Here is an 18,618-nt window from a genome sequence, read left to right on the forward strand (position 1 = left end):
TTCTTGTGCATATAAGTTATTTATGTGGAAAGCACTAAAGTTTGAGGCACCTCCATAATTTTACTATGATAAAATATATAAACATTTCTCTTACATTCATCATAGAAAAGACACTGTTCTCAGAGGTTTTGTTAGGAGCATCAGTATCAAACATTTTTAAAAATACTGCTTCATGTGCATAACATTCTCAGGAAGTATTCAATGTTCAATCAGAATATATAACAACAACAGAGGGGAGAAAAACAAGAGTCCTATTGATATATTTGAATGGTTCGCTGAATTACAGCCATCATAATCACAAGTGAGTATGCATCCAGTCATGGTATGCTCTTGATAACGAAACTCTCCACACTGAGAGTCCATTGTTTTCATAACACAGGCACGAATCACCATCAACTCCGACGCCGCTGGAAAGAAAGATACATTTAATTAATTCAGAGTATGAGACACACATATACCCAACCCAACCATTACTCATCACTGTTAACCAAGAAGTGGCCACGGTGGCTCAGTCGGTAACGCGTCTGACTACCATGCTAAAGGTCCCGGGTTCGATCCCCGGCCGGTTCAAATCCGGGAACTTTTCTAACGATGGAAGCGGCCCCGGCACCCAGCAAGCGTCGAATAACATGGGTACCTGGGGGAAACCCTGGGGGGGTAAAGGCGGTCAGGGGCGTGATGCTGATCACATCACCCCCACTCACGACCGGATCAAGAAAGTGTGGGGCGTTACCCCCATACCCCCTATACACCTTCATGGCGTTGTGCTAAGCACAGGGGAGCACTTTACCTTTTTTTTTTTTTGTTAACCAAGAAGTAGAAATATAATACAAAAAATAACCAACAACCTCTCATTGGCCAGTGATACAGCCGTTGAAGCCTAACATTTTGAATTTGACACCTTACCCACTTTGTTCCAACAATGGGCATATTAACCCTTTACCTGCCAATGTTCCCAATTGGGAACATCAACTAATTTTCCATTTAAAACTATACTGAAAAAAAAAATCAAAGTTTTCTTGTTTCATCTATTAATTTAGGGTGTATATTTACTATTAACAACATTTAATTAATATTTTCATTATTATCGTCTGGATAGTATACTATGAAATTACACAAAAATGGTTAAAATTGCATTCATAATATTATATATTTTTTATTTACACCCTAATAAATTACTTTTTTCTTCTCTGTACAATATCGGGCAGAACATAATGCTAGTATTACATGAAATGCATTAGAATGGGTTTTTCATTTATTTCTATTAGTCTGGACGTAAGTATATTATCATGTTCCCAAATGGGAACATTGGCGTTTTGCATGAACAATGGTTACAGACAACAAATAACTCGCACAAAAAACTGAAGAGAAATTTTCCTCTCTCACAGTTTTGAGGCAAGATTGTTTTGTGATTTGGTCAACAATGGAAATAAAATCATGCTTATTGTTGGCTACAAGTACATTTGAAATAATTGTTTTTACATTGTTTGTATAACAAATATCCCGGCGTGTTTTGTGCCACGTTCTGTTAGCTGCTTCTGTTGATTCATGCCGTCTCGTTGTTATAAAATTCAGTCTTTCAACAACATTTGTACGAACAACATGGCATCGAATCGTTTCCTAACATTGGAAGCAGCTTTTCAGTATTTGAATGAAATTTTAGATGACGATACTGAAGACATTGGAGATGTAGTGGATATTTGTCAGTTTGCCTCCAGAAGAAACTGCAGATCTTACCGATGAGGAAAAAATTGATGACAACGTTTTTGAAGAAGTGGTTCCTTCAGATGTGTGTGGTGAATTGGTTGTCACAACTAACATGGAACAATCTACTCCGGAGTCTCTTCAGCCAACAACATCAAGAAAGGCTAAAGGGGCATCAAGTAAACAGGTAGGACATCCTTCGTGGAAGAAGTCTACGGTTATAGAAAACAATTCGCTCCATTGTGATGATTCATTTCAGTGCTTATCCGACAAACACCCAGAATTACTGTCACTGGAACCTATTGAGTTGTTTCATAAAATTTTACCAGAGACATACCTCGAGCATCTCTCTTCAATGACGTGCCTATATGCAGCTCAAAAGGGCAAAATTGTGTCGATTTTCGAAGAGAAGTAGCCACCTTCCTTATTCGCAAAAATCCACGAACATCTTCGAGGCCAGGACCACGATTTGAAATCCCAGGGTCTATGAGGAAAACTGATGGTCATTTTCTGATTGAAGCAGGACAAGGAAGGTGTGCATTTTGCCAAAAAAATGCTCGCCTACAATGTCGCGAGTGTGCAAGAAATATGCATTTACACTGCTTCCCAGCTTTCCATGGCTTATCACCAGTTTAGGACATTCTGTGTGTGTGTATTTTTTTTTTTTCATTTTCAAATGTGTAAACTACATATATTTAAAATTTGGTATTGCTACATTTTCAATAAAATAAACCCTTTTCTCCTTGAGTAAAATTTCACAAGGATGTTTCTCATTTTTATACAATTATGTTATCCTATTATGTATTTGTATTAGTATTTTGTATTTTGAAGGTTGTATTGTTGTCTGACTCTCTGTAAGCTTATATGTAATATTTCTGTACATTTACTATGCTAATATATAAATGGAAACCATGCTGGTCCAGTTGAATTATAATTAGAAAACTCTGTAATAATACTTCACATGAAACGCCAATGTTCCCAATTGGGAACACTCCAGTTTACATATAGAGAAAATAAAAAATAACAATTTTTTTGAATAATTCTCTTTAATGTACACCAAAGAGACACAAATTACTGATAAACTCATTAATTTCAAATCCAAAGACAATTCGGCGTGTAGAAGGACAGGAAATATGATTAAGTCAGATATAAAACATGTGCATAATGAATATGTTGTTTATTGCACACTACACTTCATTAAGTGGAAAACTGAAGGACAGGTAGAGTATAGAGGGGTAAACTGGTCACACACAGTGTCATCTCAGGGGGTGGGGGGTGCAAGTGACTTTTAATCAGGCACCAACCATTCACATTGAAGCTGAATCCACCTCCTTCCAAATAAAATTCACTGCCATGTCATTTAAGATAAGAATGGATATTGGATATGAAGGAATCTAAATTCTTGGATAATAAAATCTAAATTTTCATTTTACATTAGTGAACTACTACTTATCGTCTGGATTCTCTGTTTGCAAAACTTATTTTCTGTGGGATGATAATGAGGCGAGAGAGACTCTTTTGGCTCACAGAAAATCTTAAATATACATTTATGAATAGAAACATACAAAAGTTTCTTTCACAGTTTGTTGAAGTGATTGCTAATGTACCCTAGCCTCAGTACTCTGTTGGTTTCTTTCTTTTTATAGTGTATTTGCAAAAGATACAATTCAACCTACATGATTGTACTGTGATAAAGCCATAATTGCTATGCCTTCCTGCAATTTATTTCTTATCCTTATTAATATGAATAACCTTCTAACCGTGCATACAAAGAGTGAAAAATAAGTATCAATATGCACCGTATAAAACACACTGTATTACTAAATTCTATGGGCATACAGTATATTTATTTATTTAAAAAATCCTGAATACAGATAAAATCCATTTTATATCAGGATATCAACAGAGAAAAAGAAATTAGCAAATGAGAAGCATGGGCACACAAACACACACATATATAACATAATAAAAACAATGACAAATAGGGCACAAGAAATATTAATTGCTCTTCAGCTGCTTGATACATGCCATTCTGAAAGCCTGCTTGGATAGATGGAAGCCTGGAGGATTCTTTAATGAATTGTACCTGGTTTGTAGCCTATAGAGAAGTGATCTTTGCTCTAGGGATAGCCTTGAAGCTTTTGTGTAAAAGAAGTTGTTGCATTTGCTTTGGTACATGGGATCCGTATGTGAAGAAATGGCAGGAGTTCATTAGTAAAACTTGTCCATTCAGAATTCTGTAAAGAAATGTTAAATCTGAAACTTGACTGTGATGAGAAAGATCGTGAATTTGTAGAGTGGGTAGAATTTTGTGTTTGGTAAGGTTTGCAAGGGCTGGACATCTATCTATGTTTGACTATTCTGAGAAAAAAAAATACTGCTTTGTCTGCTCTCTAGATTGCTATCACAGCCCATTGACCAAATATAGGAATCATATTCAAGAATAGGTACAACTCACATTGTAAAGTAGGTTTTGAGGGCAGAAACATGTGTGATGTGTAAATTAATCCAAGGGTTTTCATGGCTTTAGATGTAATTTAATCTAGATGGTGGCTGAAAGTGTGTTTGCTGTCAAAAATGACTCCAAGATCTTTTTGCTTTTGTTTGAACAGGATAATTTGGTTGCATAATTTATAGGATGGTACTGTGAAATTAGATTTGAGAGTAAACCTCCTAACAATAGATTTCTCAGGATTTAGTTTCAGATTCATATCTTTTGTTACTATGTACTTATAATTTTATGGGGTAGGATAAATTCATCCCAACATGGATGAAAATTTGCCTTTGTTGCCCAGGATACTCAGTTTTAGTTGGGGGGGGAGTTAGGAATCTCCAACAACCTCCCCTTATTATTTCACTCTCTGAGCATAATGCATACGTTTTTTTTAAAAGCCCACAGCAGCATGTACGTTTATTGTAACCATAAACATTTCATCATATATTATTTATAATTGCCGTATAACATGTACTTTTAACCAATATTTTTCCTGAAAGTGCACATTGCCTGTGAGTTTCACCAACACTCATGGTTCCACATGTTACGAAACCATGGGGATCAATTTTGCCAGCAGTTGGAAGTAGCGTGCTACTTGTTCCGTTGCTGTAGCTGTAGCAAAGCTACAAAATTCCTGTAGTTGTAGCAAAAATTTTGATACAGCTACCCCAGTCAACAAGGTAATGTTACCACAACATTGTGGCAACGTTAGCCCCTAACATACCTAACGTTGATACAACGTTTAAGGGTCATATATTATAATACATATTATAAAAACTTTTCCTTCTCCACCACAATAGGCAATTGTTAGTCTGGAGATTGTGATGAATTAACCAATCTCTAACTACACCTGGTAATAAGTTTCTTTTTGCCATACTTAGCTCCTGATTATATAATCTGGAATAAAAATATTTATCATGGGAGTTTCACTTGTATTCAACACATTTCATTTTCTGATCTTCCTTACAACTTCAATATTCACACATCTTTCGAAGGATAATAAAACACATTTTTTCACTAATTACAAACGAAAGTATCCTTATTTGTGTTACTAAAAGTTATGTTTGTTTTGCATTTGAGTTGCACTGCCATCTAGTGTACACTGTAGGAAATATAAGGTTTGGTGGTCAGTGCACACACAAATTCCGATTAAACAAAACACTCCGATCTGACGCTTGTGGCACTCTTGGTGGTGATCATCCAAACTAAAGCATATTCAGTGGAATGTTTTTTGTAACGTTGATGCAACGTTATCACAACGTTGTTCCCCTACATACAACAGTCATCATAAATACAACAAGCATACAACGTTGTGGCAATGTTATCCCAACGTTGTTCCCCTACATGCAACATTCATCATAAATACAACATTCATACAACGTTGTGGCAACGTTAGTGTGTTGACTGGGACATTTCTTCTCAGCTTTTTGAGTTAAATTTTGAATGTGGCAACAGAGTAAAAAAAAGTCTATAATAACTTTTACTTTTGCTGGAGGTTCATAAACACAAAGTCTATTAAATGGAAATATGGATAATCTGAATATAAATATTTTGACATCGCAGATTGTAGATATGCACATAATTTATTTCATTGTTATCTGAATAATTATAATATTCAGATAACTAAATGAATATATTCCAGCTAACAGCTACATTTTTTTAGCTGCATCGCTATTTTTGGGAGAAACATGTCTATCTATTCTGTAGATATCCATGGTGTAAGAGACAGCAAAATGTCATTAATTAGTGTGTAAAAAACACTTTGCAGTGCAAAGATCCTTTCCCCACTACAATGACAAAGCAACAGTGCCAACACTTAATGGCATTGATCATTGTCATTATATAGGATCTCACCAACAATAAATTATTGTTACAAGAATGATAGACCTATACTTTCTCTAATTAAAATTATTTTATTTTAAAACACAAATTTTAAAATTACATTACGTTTAGCACACTCAGGTTTACACGTCAGTTGCCTCAATATATTTTATGATATTGTAAAAAGTAAGTACGAGTTATTGACTTTCCTGCAGAAACTACAATTTTCTTTAGTTAACATACATTTTCTAAATTTATGTATTATATTTTTCCTACTTTTACGTCGCTTTTCTGTAACTTTTGCTACCCATGACAATAAGGATGAATGGTTTATTTAGTAATTCTCTTATCTAGATTCGCTTTCTGCCACTTTTGGCTAATTGTGAGAATTAGCAACAATGATGAATGATGATGAGCAGTGTGGAGAATGTATGAGCAGGAGTATAAGAAGCTAAAATTGATAAATATCACATTTCTATCTAGTTTCCCTTTTGCACAACACGTTATAGTTAATTTTGATACATATGATAAATTCCAATTAATTTTTAAAAACTAGTCAGTGACAGAAATAATTTTTGATATGACTTATTGAGAACACGCACATGTGTAAGACCTTGTTTCATTAATCTTCTTTGTGGGCAGCAGGAATATTTAATTAGAAAAATGATCCTTACAAAGCATAGTTTATTGCTTTATTTTTATTGCTCCTCCTTCCATTATTTAAATCTGCACAGATGATAAAACTGCCCTGCATGTTGTCTCTCCGTAGGTATATACTCTGTTCCGGGTATCTCTGGAGCAAGGTTGTGCAAGGAGAGGGAGAGAGAGGGTGGAGCGAAGCATTACATGCCACTGGAAAGGCTGGTAACTGCAGTTGCTCTTCCCTCTCCCTGCAATCCCGTTCCCTTGCACATCTTCATTAGTCAGTCCCCAGAGAGTCATTACTTGCACAGAGACCCCACCCCGCTCTAGAGATATCTGAGACAGAGTATAGTAAATGGACTCTCGAAGAGTAGAAGACAAAACAGCCTAGGACCAGTGACGTATCAACTCAGTGGATCGTGTTTTGAATGCCCCACTGGCCTCGTAACTTTGGGTGTCTCATTTTTTACCTTAAATTGCACAGACAGAAACATGAGAGTGCACAGGGCTCATGTTTCTATAGTTTCGTTTTTAAAATTGTTGACAAACTTTTAGTAGAAATGTCAGTTATAAAAAGGTAAAGTGCTATGCACCATGCCATGAAGGCGTATAGGGGGTGTGGGGTTAGGGCCCCACACTTTCTTGATCACGGCCGAAGGTGGGGGTGATGTGATCAGCACCATGCCCCTGACTGCCTTTACCCCCCAGAGTTTCCTCCAGGTACCCACTTTATACGACACTGGGTGGGTGCCGGAGCCACTTGAACATGTGGAAAAAATCCCAGTTTTCCACCGCCAAGGATCGAACCCAGGTTATAGAAGAATTATTTTATCTTAATGATGAATATGTCATAATTATCTAGATATTCAAAAAATCTGGTTATCCATCATGTTCACCCGATTATCATCCTTGAAAGTCATTGAGATATATTTTTCATTCAAAATACTGCCTTCATATCAGTCTATTATAAAATGAAATATTTATTCTCAAGAAAAATATATATATATAAATAATACTACCAAATTTTATTTGTGTATAGTTGTAATCATTAATTTGGGTAACACCCTAATTGAATTACTCATACATCAAATTTGAATTTATATACCACTTACATAGGTACGTTATTCTCGAACACTATAGCAAAAATAAGTAACTGAAGTAACAATGTTATCAAAATTATTGAATGACTGGAATTATGATAATAAATAACATAATTTATTTTCAGTAAGTACAACTATCATACTGGGGGCTTCTTTTGAATATACATAAGGTTGTTTTAAGTTGTTTATGCAGAAGTAGCACAAAAGTAGTGAACAGGAGTAGCGTAGTGAGCTACTTTTAGGTAAATGTAGCTGTAGTGGGGCTACATTTAAAATGTAACGTTCTGATCACTGAATTTTGCCACATTTGTTATGACACTGAGGTATGTGTCATGAAGCCACAAAAAATGTGCCCTGACTCCAGTAAAACATTGAAGCAATTCAAGAAGGAGAAGCACAAAAGGTGGATGAAATATATGAAATTTCTTGGAAATGCAAAACCCATATTTTGTGCCAATATCCAACTTCCAAAAAATAAAGACTCATTAAATGAAGGATTGCCTCGAATTTATTTTCTTGCAGTTGTACATTCCAGATTCTGTAGGTTTTTGTTTCTTTAAATAAACACTTGATGTTAAAACTAATTTCTGTAAAGACATGTGCACAAAAAAAAGAAGAAAAAAACAGTTGAAGGTGTCTGGTGCCCTAGGCTGAATCCCCATTGGTAGCATTCCACACAATTCTACCAGTCCACTGCATGACTTCCCCAACACTGCTTAATCAATGTATCAAATTTAGATATTTCAGTATCATGCTTTTTCTTTTTCCTATTATGTAATTTTAGCTTTTGAAAATTTATTTAATGTTCTAATTTAAACATAATTTGACTTTGAACAATTTATTGCATTCATCATTGACAGATAGTGTTTCTTTTAAACGTACCATTTCTTCCTATTATTTTAATGCAAAAATTGGCTGGAAAAACACCAATGTGGCCTTGTTTTGGGACCATACATTTCTCTCTATATGTAGACATGGCAGGGTTGTAAGGATCTTCACAGTTAACATCACTGCCATTCAATGTTGAACACGTATAGCAATTAATGGATAAGGTTTCTGAAAAGAAAAAGAAATATAACTTTATAGAAGGAATTCAACATTTACACACAGTTAACAGTATTTCAAAATATTATGCACTGAAAATAAGAACTTGTAAAAAAGGTATTTATTGCTTACAATAATCTCTTCAACATAGTTCCCTAAAAATCTAAACATCATTACATGTTAAGAATTTGCTTTAATAAAGACATATATCATTACTTTGAAATCTCTTGCACACATTTTTATTCTTATAGCTGTGTCCCATATTGAATGTTCTAATATTTTTTGTAACTTGTGAATGGCTTGTGAAGAAATTATCTCGGGATGTCGACCATGAGTTCCATATAGACTTCTGATGACTTTCATATTCCAATGGCTGGTTGATATCCCAACAGAATTTCTTCGTCATTTGCTGCCAGGAAAGTTTCAAGTCGTATTTAAATAGCGATTGTTATATTGGATGCCTTTCAGGCCTCAATTTTGAAATCACAAAATATTGTAAATAAGCACTGCACCAGCAGTCAAGAAATTATGCAACTGCGCAATCGTTTGCTTGTGCCACATATGGCCATTTCTTGTCAGTATACCACAGAGCATAGACTCTTTCATGAAACAAGGCTTTTATAATAGATTACAATAACAGCACTCGTAACACACTGGAAAAGAAGAACTGGATTTAGAGAAATGAGCAATAAAATTCAATGCAGAAGAAAATTGAACTTCAGAAAATCCCCCCCAAACAAAGGGGGTATATGGTACCCTCAGTGGAGTGCCCAGGATTTTCGAAAGGGAGGGGGCCTCCCCGATGGCGCAGTGGTAGCGTCGTCGCCTTGAAATCAAGGGTTCCCGGGTTCGATACCCGGTGGAGGCACAAGTGGTTCGGATCCCACTTTAAACTGTAGGTCCAGTCCCGATTAGCCTTACTGTGCATAAAGTGGACTTAAAACAACAAACCAATCCAATCCAATCGAAAGGGAAGGTTTGTACACTTTTTCTGGTAGTCAGCCCTTATTTCGCCATCTTTTCTGCTACCTCCATTTGGTGCAAGGAGCATAAATCTTGATCTTCAACCTCAGCTAGCTTATCTACAGGGTAGGGTTCTTTGTAGACAACGAAACCAGACAGGATGCCTTACAATGGAGACGTTTAAACGAATATATTATTTAAACACAGGATACATGGAGTAAGAATATTTACATGATAAGCTACTTTTTTCTATAATTCTTGTTTACAGTCAATTTTCATCTCAATATGATTTTTATTATTTCTTTTCTCTATTTGAATATTCTTCTATCTGGACTTCCTTCTCAATGGACGGTCTGGATCTGGACTTCCTTCTCAAAGGACGGTCTGGATCTGGACTTCCTTCTTAATGGACGTTCTGGATCTGGACTTCCTTCTTATCTTATTTCTGAACTTCCCTCTGGATTTCAATTTATTTATGTGTTGATGATTTAATGAATTCCTCTATCCAGCTTTTTCCCTTAAGCTTTCCCTTGCTGCAGCTGCGATTGGAACGCGCCAACCTCTAACTTGGTGTATACTTGGTGCCAAGCGATTGACACGCGCATCCAAGTAGGTGCTACGGTTGAAACGCGCAACCAAAAGTGCTGTGGGGCGTCGATTGGAACGCGCCGCCACTGGTGTAAACAAAGTTTCCGCTATGGGAATAGTAAATCAACCAAACAGATACAATATCTGTTCAAAGACACAAACTTGTATCAGTGCTTTGACTTCTTTAATTTTCATATTAACTTACATATGATCACTGATTTAATTTATCGCGTATATACATTAATTTATTTCTTTTATATTTATTCTTTATCTTCTTATAGTAGATTCTATTGTTTTTCATCTTTCCAATCTGCTTTGTTCTTATTTATAAGGTTATTCACATATATTATGCTAATTCTTATTCTTGCACGCCTGGTGCTGCCATCTCTATTCCTCTTTGGCAAACTAAATATATTGGATAAACTCCCTGTCCTACTGACTCCATAATGTCGACAATTTACATTCTACAAGTTTACAACGAACAAACGGACTATTTGTAAAGGTGTCAGATAAGGGTGTTTTCTCCCTATCAATGGTCATCTGAGAGTAAATAAGTTAATTCGTTCGGCATTTCGGAGAGGACCCACATGTCAAGTTCCCCGGCCCCTCTGGCTGAGCCAGCACGACCCTGCTCACTATGTTAGACGTCGTCCGTCGTCTATTTATATATTACTGGGAACCTGCTCGACCATCTGCCCACATATTAAATAATGATAATAATGAACAGTGAACACTAAATCGCGGAGTTCTTTGTTTCACCATTTACTCGCACAATACAGCTAACTCTAACTACATATTCTAAGTTCTAAAAAAAAAAAAAAAAGAAAGAAAGAGGGTCTTCCTATTCAGTGCTCACCTCAAAGAATTTCCGGTTCGAATTGTGTCATTGTTGACCCATATCGATTCCAAATCGAATGTTTTCCATATAATTGACACTATCTGTTGAATTTCTGGGATTTACACAAAATTTCAGGAGCACAGAAAGAACATTACGTGGGTCTCCGCTCCGCCTCTGGCTGCACGTTTAAATTTTGATGATTTTATTTTTATGGCGCAATTTTCGTCATATTACGGTGATATCCAGAGTCGGGTATTTATGGAGATTAATTTTACTACTCGCGGAGATTGTTTTGGATTGTTTTACACTCCCATGGAGGAGATTGTTGGAATCTGTTCGGCTCCAATGTAACCGAGCCGGCCTCCGTGGCGGAGTGGTTAGCACATCGCGCTACGACTTCAGAGTTCGAATCCCGGCCCGGGCATAGGTGTTATTTGCGAGTGTCCCTTCGTCAATTTCACCATATCACATCTTCATCTTCTCGATTAGCCAAAAGTGGCAGAACGGCGAAGTAAAAGAAACTAAATCAAAGCAATCCAATGCGACACTTATTTACACTGTGTTTGTTCTACCGTGTACGCCAGTGTAAAAATTTGGCCGACATCGGATCCACCGTGACCATACACTTTCGCGACTCCCGTCTTGAAAGCGGCGATGGACTCTATTCACTGACCACACTCGGTGAAAAGCCAATAGGAAGGACTTGCCCCTCAAAGGGCTGTAGTGTCATCGCGTTTAAATTTTAGCGAACTCGGGTCAGTCGTACTTAACGATGCGCGTATCTTCGCAATTAGACAAAAGTGCCATAAAAGCGAAGTGAAATGAACCAAATCGATCACAATCATTATTGCATCACTGACGAATTTATGAACATGCGAAAATTTGCATGTTCGCTGACCAAGTGTAAATCAGCCGTTAGTTTCACAAGGCGGGAAACAAGTTCTCTTTGACTTCCCCAATCTTTGCTGAATTGGACTTCTTCGAAATGGAGAAAGGCGTAAGTTTATCTTAAAAATATGTTTACTTCATTGTATAGGGGAGCGTTCAGACCGAAGCGACAGGCGACAAGCGATACATGTTTTCACACGAAGTGACAAGCTACACGGGTCCCTCCAGTCTGTAGAAAAACATTCGCTGCGCGTGCGCGATCACCAGACCGGGGCGACACGATGCATGATATTGAGATAACTGTTCAGTCCGAGCGACACGCAAGCCACAAACGACACGTGAATCTTGTCGCGTCATTTCCATACGAAAGGTTGAATTTCTTTCTGAAGGTTGGTTAGCCGGCCTCTGTGGCGGAGTGGTTAGCACAGCGCGTTCGAATTCCGGACTGGGCATTGGTGTTCTTTGTGAGTGTCCCTTCATCAATTTCACCATATCATCACTCATCCTCATCTTCGCCATTAGCCAAGAGTGGCAGAAATGCAAAGTAAAATAAACCAAATCGCTCAATAAAGGTTGATTCCCAAGTGAAACGTATTGTCTGCCGCAATGCACTTGCACTGCTTGTCACTTCGGTCTAAAAGCTCCCTAATTATTTTCTTAAGTAGTTCTTTTAGTTTGTAGCAGACCCAGATTCATATTTTATTTGTAGGCCCAGAGCCCCAGCGTGGGAATTAGGCAGCTTTCAGACCGAAGCAATAGGCCGAGGCGACACATTGCGCGACATGTGCAGCTTGTCCTGCCACTTCGGTACAAAAGGTTGCATGTATTTCTGAATGTTCGTTTCCAGTGTCTTTGCTAAAACGTTGGAGGCCCATCCACGTGCGTATCATGATCCCCCCTTCCCAGCCATGTTATTTTTTACGCTGTGAGGATAGTTTTACAATTATGCATTCAATATAAAACTAAGTCCCTGTTTAGGTTAAAAAAGCAGACCAAAACTCCTAAAATCCACATTGTGTGGCTGATATTTATTGAAAAAGTATGCATTTTACATGAAAGCAACTCATGAATGTAGCCTACATTTGACACATATCGCTTAATCAAAATTCAAGAAATAAATTCAGAACAAAATAATTATTTTATTTATTTATTTATTATTTAGGATGGCCGCGGTGGCTCAGTCGGTAACGCGTCTGACTACCATGCTAAAGGTCCCGGGTTCGATCCCCGGCCGGTTCAAATCCGGGAACTTTTCTAACGATGGAAGCGGCTCCGGCGCCCACCCAGCGTCGAATAACATGCGTACCTGGGAGAAACCCTGGGGGGTAAAGGCGGTCAGGGGCGTGATGCTGATCACATCACCCCCACTCATGACCGGATCAAGAAAGTGTGGGGCGTTACCCCCACACCCCCTATACGCATTCATGGCGTGATGCTATGCACAGGGGAGCACTTTACCTTTTTTTTTACAAAATAATTATTTGCAAGAACTAAAACTTTCACTTGCGTACTTTGGCATCGTAAACTGCTTTACGGTGTGTCCAACGCAGGGCGATTCCTCCATGTAGGAAGTGCGGAACTTCCTACAGTTCATTTTTACTTATTTCCAGTTCTCTACTTGTTAGGAGTTTAATGCGTGTTATAAAATTATGAGTACAATGTTCGAACAATTGCCTAGGTTAGCTACTGTCAAGAGTTGACTGGTGTCGCTCGCTCCAGCAGCAGCCCAAAGACTATGGACGCGGGCTTTTCTGCCGCTCGCTGAGGAATATCGGCGGTCATCCTACAGACAGATGGGTGGGGGGTGGAAAGGGCAGTGCAAGGGAGTGGGGAAAGGTTACGAAGATCGGCGAGCATCGAGGAACCAGCAAGACTTTCCTCAATCAGCGATGCCAACCCCAACAAAATGTTACTAAACGAAGCACAATTTGATCTTTGTTGGCACTTAGCACCGTTTCTATCATAATCTGCAAACGCCAATCCCTGGGAGAGGGAAATCGAATTCAATGGAATATATTTTCAGGAAATAAAAATAAAATTATGTTCAATACTTATTTCTACTTCACCAGCGGACATGTTTCAAACTAAAGGGAGTATGCCTATCCAGCGGAAAGCTTTTATACAACCATGTCACAATCCATCCTCTTATCTTTTCTTCATCCTGACCGACTTAGTTCGTCAGGAGATTTTATGGTAGGAAATCGGTAGAAAGTTGGAGGTAAACAATTTTCTCAAACCTTTTTATGTTCGATGTGGAACCCATGTCGTTTGAATTACAATTATCCGAAAAAAAATAATTAATAATAAATCCTACCACAATTTAGAAGCATTTAGCATAATTTCGAAGTTTAAGCAACACTTTTTATTATCATCAATCCACACGACAGGGGTGGGGGAAAGAAAATATAAATTCTTACAAAATCTGAAATCTCGTCAATGTTACTTTGTCGATTTTTATAGGTTCACATTTAAATATTTCGTAGTTCAATGTGAGGAGCAAGGGCCCCTTGCCACACCTTGAGCATGGGCCTGCAGCTAACATTCTAATGATTGATTGATTGATTTAGTTTATTTTACTTCGCGTTTTGTGCCTCTTGGCTAATTTGCGAAGATGGGGATGAGTGATGAAATTGATGAATGGACATTCACAAACAACCAAGCCCGACCGGGATTCGAACCCGGGACCCTTGGCGTCGCAGCGCGATGTGCTAACCACTCGGCCACAGTGTCGGGCAGCTAACATTCTAAATGCAATGGGTAGTACAAGCAAGACGTGTGAATGTAATCGAACCCATTTTTCAAACCTTCCTCGGTTTACCATAACTACTTCCTACACTCCGAAAAAGCTGCGAGTCGCCGCCACTGGTCCAACGTCTCCGTTTACCTGTTCATTGTTCAAAACCGATATATTTATTAATCTTTGCTGAGCATTTTTATAAAGTTTCAAGGGCCTCCCCCATGGCGCAGTGGTAGCGTCATTGCCTTGTAATCAAGGGGTCCCGGGTTCGATACCCGGTGGAGGCACAAGTGGTTCGGATCCCACTTTAAACTGTAGGTCCAGTCCCGATTAGCCTTACTGTGCATAAAGTGGACTTAAAACATCAACTCAATATAAAGTTTCAAAAATGTACGTTCTAGAAAGTCAGTCAGGGGCAAAGTGAGTAAGATAGAACAGTAAATGAACCTGGAAAAGAAGTGCAATTAAAGTATTGACGTGGTAAATCTTTCGGGGGATCCGGACCCCCTGGACTGCCCCTCTGAATTCGTCCTTGACGGCGACTTCATTTTGGCTGTAGCTGAGAAGGAAAAGAGAAAAACCTGAGCGTGCTACAAGGCTTGCCCGTTCAAGGTTATGGCGAGTGAGTGCGGAACAACCACTGTCTGGTGGAATGTGGAGGAGTTTCCTCCGCTCGGCGCTAGAGGGTGCAAGAATCGCCACGCCAGACCTTGCGTTGGAACTCCGCAGAGAATGAATTTTCTCGGATCTCGTATTGTGAACGACATCGACGTCCGCAGGATTTTTTCCAGGGAGGGGCAAGCAAGGTATTTTTCTGCAGGGAAGGGGGGAAATAGATACATTTTCCCCCATAATAGCATTGTCCCCTCAATAACCATTGCTTCAGTTTGAAGTTATCATATTCCTGGCAACACTCAAACTTTGAAACTGCCCATTTCGTTTTGGGGCACTTCTGGGTTGTAACAACCAACAATCCCTTAATATTTCTATGATTTGATTTTGATTTGATTTAGTTTATTTTACTTCGCGTTTTGTGCCTCTTGGCTAATTTGCGAAGATGGGGATGAGTGATGAAATGATGAAATTGATGAATGGACATTCACAAACAACCAAGCCCGACCGGGATTCGAACCCGGGACCCTTGGCGTCGCAGCGCGATGTGCTAACCAAATATTTCTATGAGAACATGAAGATGTATGAATTTGTATGTAAATATTTGAGGTACAAGTCTTGTCAAGGAACTTTTCTTTATTCGACTTTGGTCAGTGCAGTGTTACCACAGGGAACCTTTTTCCTTTTTCTAGGTACAAAGTGTGCCTTTTCACTCATTTTTTTCTATCTCAGAAAAAAAAACTGAACTCGTAATCACAAAACTTCACAAATTGTTGTTATAACTTCCATTGATCCATACAAGACCTTAAATTACAAGAATACTACGTATTATTGTTTTAATGGACGAAAATGAGGGAATAATATAAAATTATGATTAATACTACCAAATTATACACTTTACGAAAAATGTAAGATATGAAAATTTTCATGACAAAAGTTAGCATGAGATTTATACTAGCTGCATTACTAAAATAACTTTCCCAAGACGAATTTATAATTTAGTCATTTCTTAATTTCATTTATAGTAACGCGCTATGAAACCAGAGGTCCTAGGTTTGAACTCTGGATAGAGCACAGAAGTATCATTGTGTTTGTTCAATCATCAATTTCGTCCTCATTATCGTGATTAATCCAAGAGATAGAAAAAGGATTAATATAACCCAAATTGAGAAAATATAGTATTATAGACAGATATTTTCAAATTTCTCTGTAATTTTGATAATTTTCCTAATATTTCTCTTTCTTTTCTTCACCTAAAACTTTACCTGAATCTCCTTGCGTCGAGGGGACCTTCCCTTCGTGCACCAACACTGGTTCGGTGTCAGCCACATGGTCGCTGTCACTCAAGACTGGAGCCTGATTTGCCTATTATTTTCAAGTAGTTCTCCACTTGTCCTCACGATTCCTAGTCAAAACCGTAAATCTTAGACCCTACTGCCCCTACCAGGGATCGCTTGGACCAACAGCTAGAGCCTACACCACTTGTCTGCGTGAACGCCAAAACCCTTTAAATACAAGTTAGATTAGAAAAAATTGAAAATGGAACTGAATTTCTTCCTAATCTTGATTTTCGAACAAAGAGGGAAGGGGTGACAATTTCGGAAGGTGCTCAATGTCAACCCTTCGGAAGCAGGCTAGCGAGGTTCTGGTGCCTGAACACATAGCCAGGATAATCCTATACGTGGTGTTGTATGTTCCGTGGCTTGTCTTTTGTGTGCTGAAGTGCTCCTTTGCATGGATCCTCAGATATGATTTTAGACTTGTTAAGCAGATTACAAGAAGAGTTTTAAAATTGATATTATTTTAATTATCGAGACCTGGCATTTATTTCGTTGTTAATGGATTTCCCCTCATGTGACGTGAGGGGCGCAAATAGCCTAAGTGCTGATACGCCCATACTTTTAATTTCAATCATTCAATTGCTTTATAAACAAAAGCTACTCGTTCTCGCATTGCGAATGCGTATCATTCTAATGGATTGTTATGAATGTATAGAACATTTTCGTTTCCTTGAACCATAGAGGAATGCTTGCAAGTAAGGAGTTACTAGTAATGCACTTACAAGCAACAGTTACTTTTTAAAATTAGTAACCACCTGAAAATCGGTTGCTTTGTTGTGGTGTGGAAGGAAGTTGTCTTCAGACAAATGTTTTCAATATCTTCAATCAAACGCTCATCTGAAAGTGCCTTTTCTATCCATTTAGGCGAGTTGATTTGCAGAGGAAAATATTGCCCCTGCCGTTGCCCCAAATACACCTATTTTAGAGCACCTACGGCATGAGAGGAGGCATGTAATCTCCGACAATCATATTGGGCATGCCATTGCTTATTGGTTTAACAGTGATTAACAAAATTAGGCCTGCTAAACTCATTTCAAGTATGAGTTTTCTTTGATTTTTATTACCTATGTATTTTTTTTATTTTGATTCTCATCTGTAAAATGAAGAACAGCCTGCTCACAATTCATACCAGAAATATGTTATGCAAGTTGTACCTTGCAGAGTAAAGTAAATGTTAAAGTAACTGCAGCTGTAACAGAGTTACTTTGTCAAATCAGTAACTGTAACTGAGTTACTTTTGGGGTAAGTTATTGTAGCTCGGTTACTTTTGAAATATGGCTTTCCAAACTCTACCGTGAACAAATTGATGATATGATTGCAAGAAACTCGGATATTATATCAGAAATGAGGAAGGAAGATTTTTCTATCCCAATTTTATTATAAACATAGACAAACACACTAACAGGTGGCTACCTAGATAAGAAGGGACCAGGATTGCACAGGATATAAGAATAGATTGCCTTCCTTCCAACTTCCACAAGGGTCGAAATAGAGCTTGTGCTTGTTTGAAGTGAACCTGTAATTTCGATTGTGAGTTCGTATTGTATTTTGCTTATTTTACATAGCCTCTACGTTCTCTATCCCTTTAGGCTCTTTGCAATGATTTGAGCATGAATGATGATTAGATGAAATTGCTAAGGGACACTCAGTGGGCTAAACAAAATTGTTTATTATATTTTTGTTATTATGTTTAATAAATAGAACCTATTCTCACGAGACAGCAGGCCAGGAAATCTAACCCAAAACCTGCGATGGTTAAATTTTGAGTCGACCACTCAGAGCGCATGCCCAGGAGCCGGGGCTCGAATCCGGAACTTTCAGTTGTGAGATCATGAGTCGAGTACTAT

At 38.1% G+C, this 18,618-nt stretch overlaps 1 protein-coding gene across 1 annotated transcript in view; it reads right to left on the reverse strand.

Moving 5' to 3' along the window:
* Positions 1–45: 45 nt before the first annotated feature.
* The window catches only part of LOC145984344 (UPAR/Ly6 domain-containing protein bou-like), a 39,857-nt gene continuing 21,284 nt past the window's right edge, over positions 46–18,618 (reverse strand). The window contains exons 3-5 of the mRNA XM_083118000.1: positions 8,644–8,817; positions 8,328–8,341; positions 46–396 (exon numbers count right to left, since the gene is read on the reverse strand). Coding sequence (XP_082974126.1) covers positions 199–396; positions 8,328–8,341; positions 8,644–8,817 — 386 coding nt within the window. The 3' untranslated portion in view covers positions 46–198. The remainder of the gene's footprint in view (positions 397–8,327; positions 8,342–8,643; positions 8,818–18,618) is intronic.

Source organism: Lepisma saccharinum, chromosome 2, assembly GCF_977018435.1.
Source record: "Lepisma saccharinum chromosome 2, izLepSacc3.1, whole genome shotgun sequence".
Classification (NCBI taxonomy): domain Eukaryota; kingdom Metazoa; phylum Arthropoda; class Insecta; order Zygentoma; family Lepismatidae; genus Lepisma; species Lepisma saccharinum.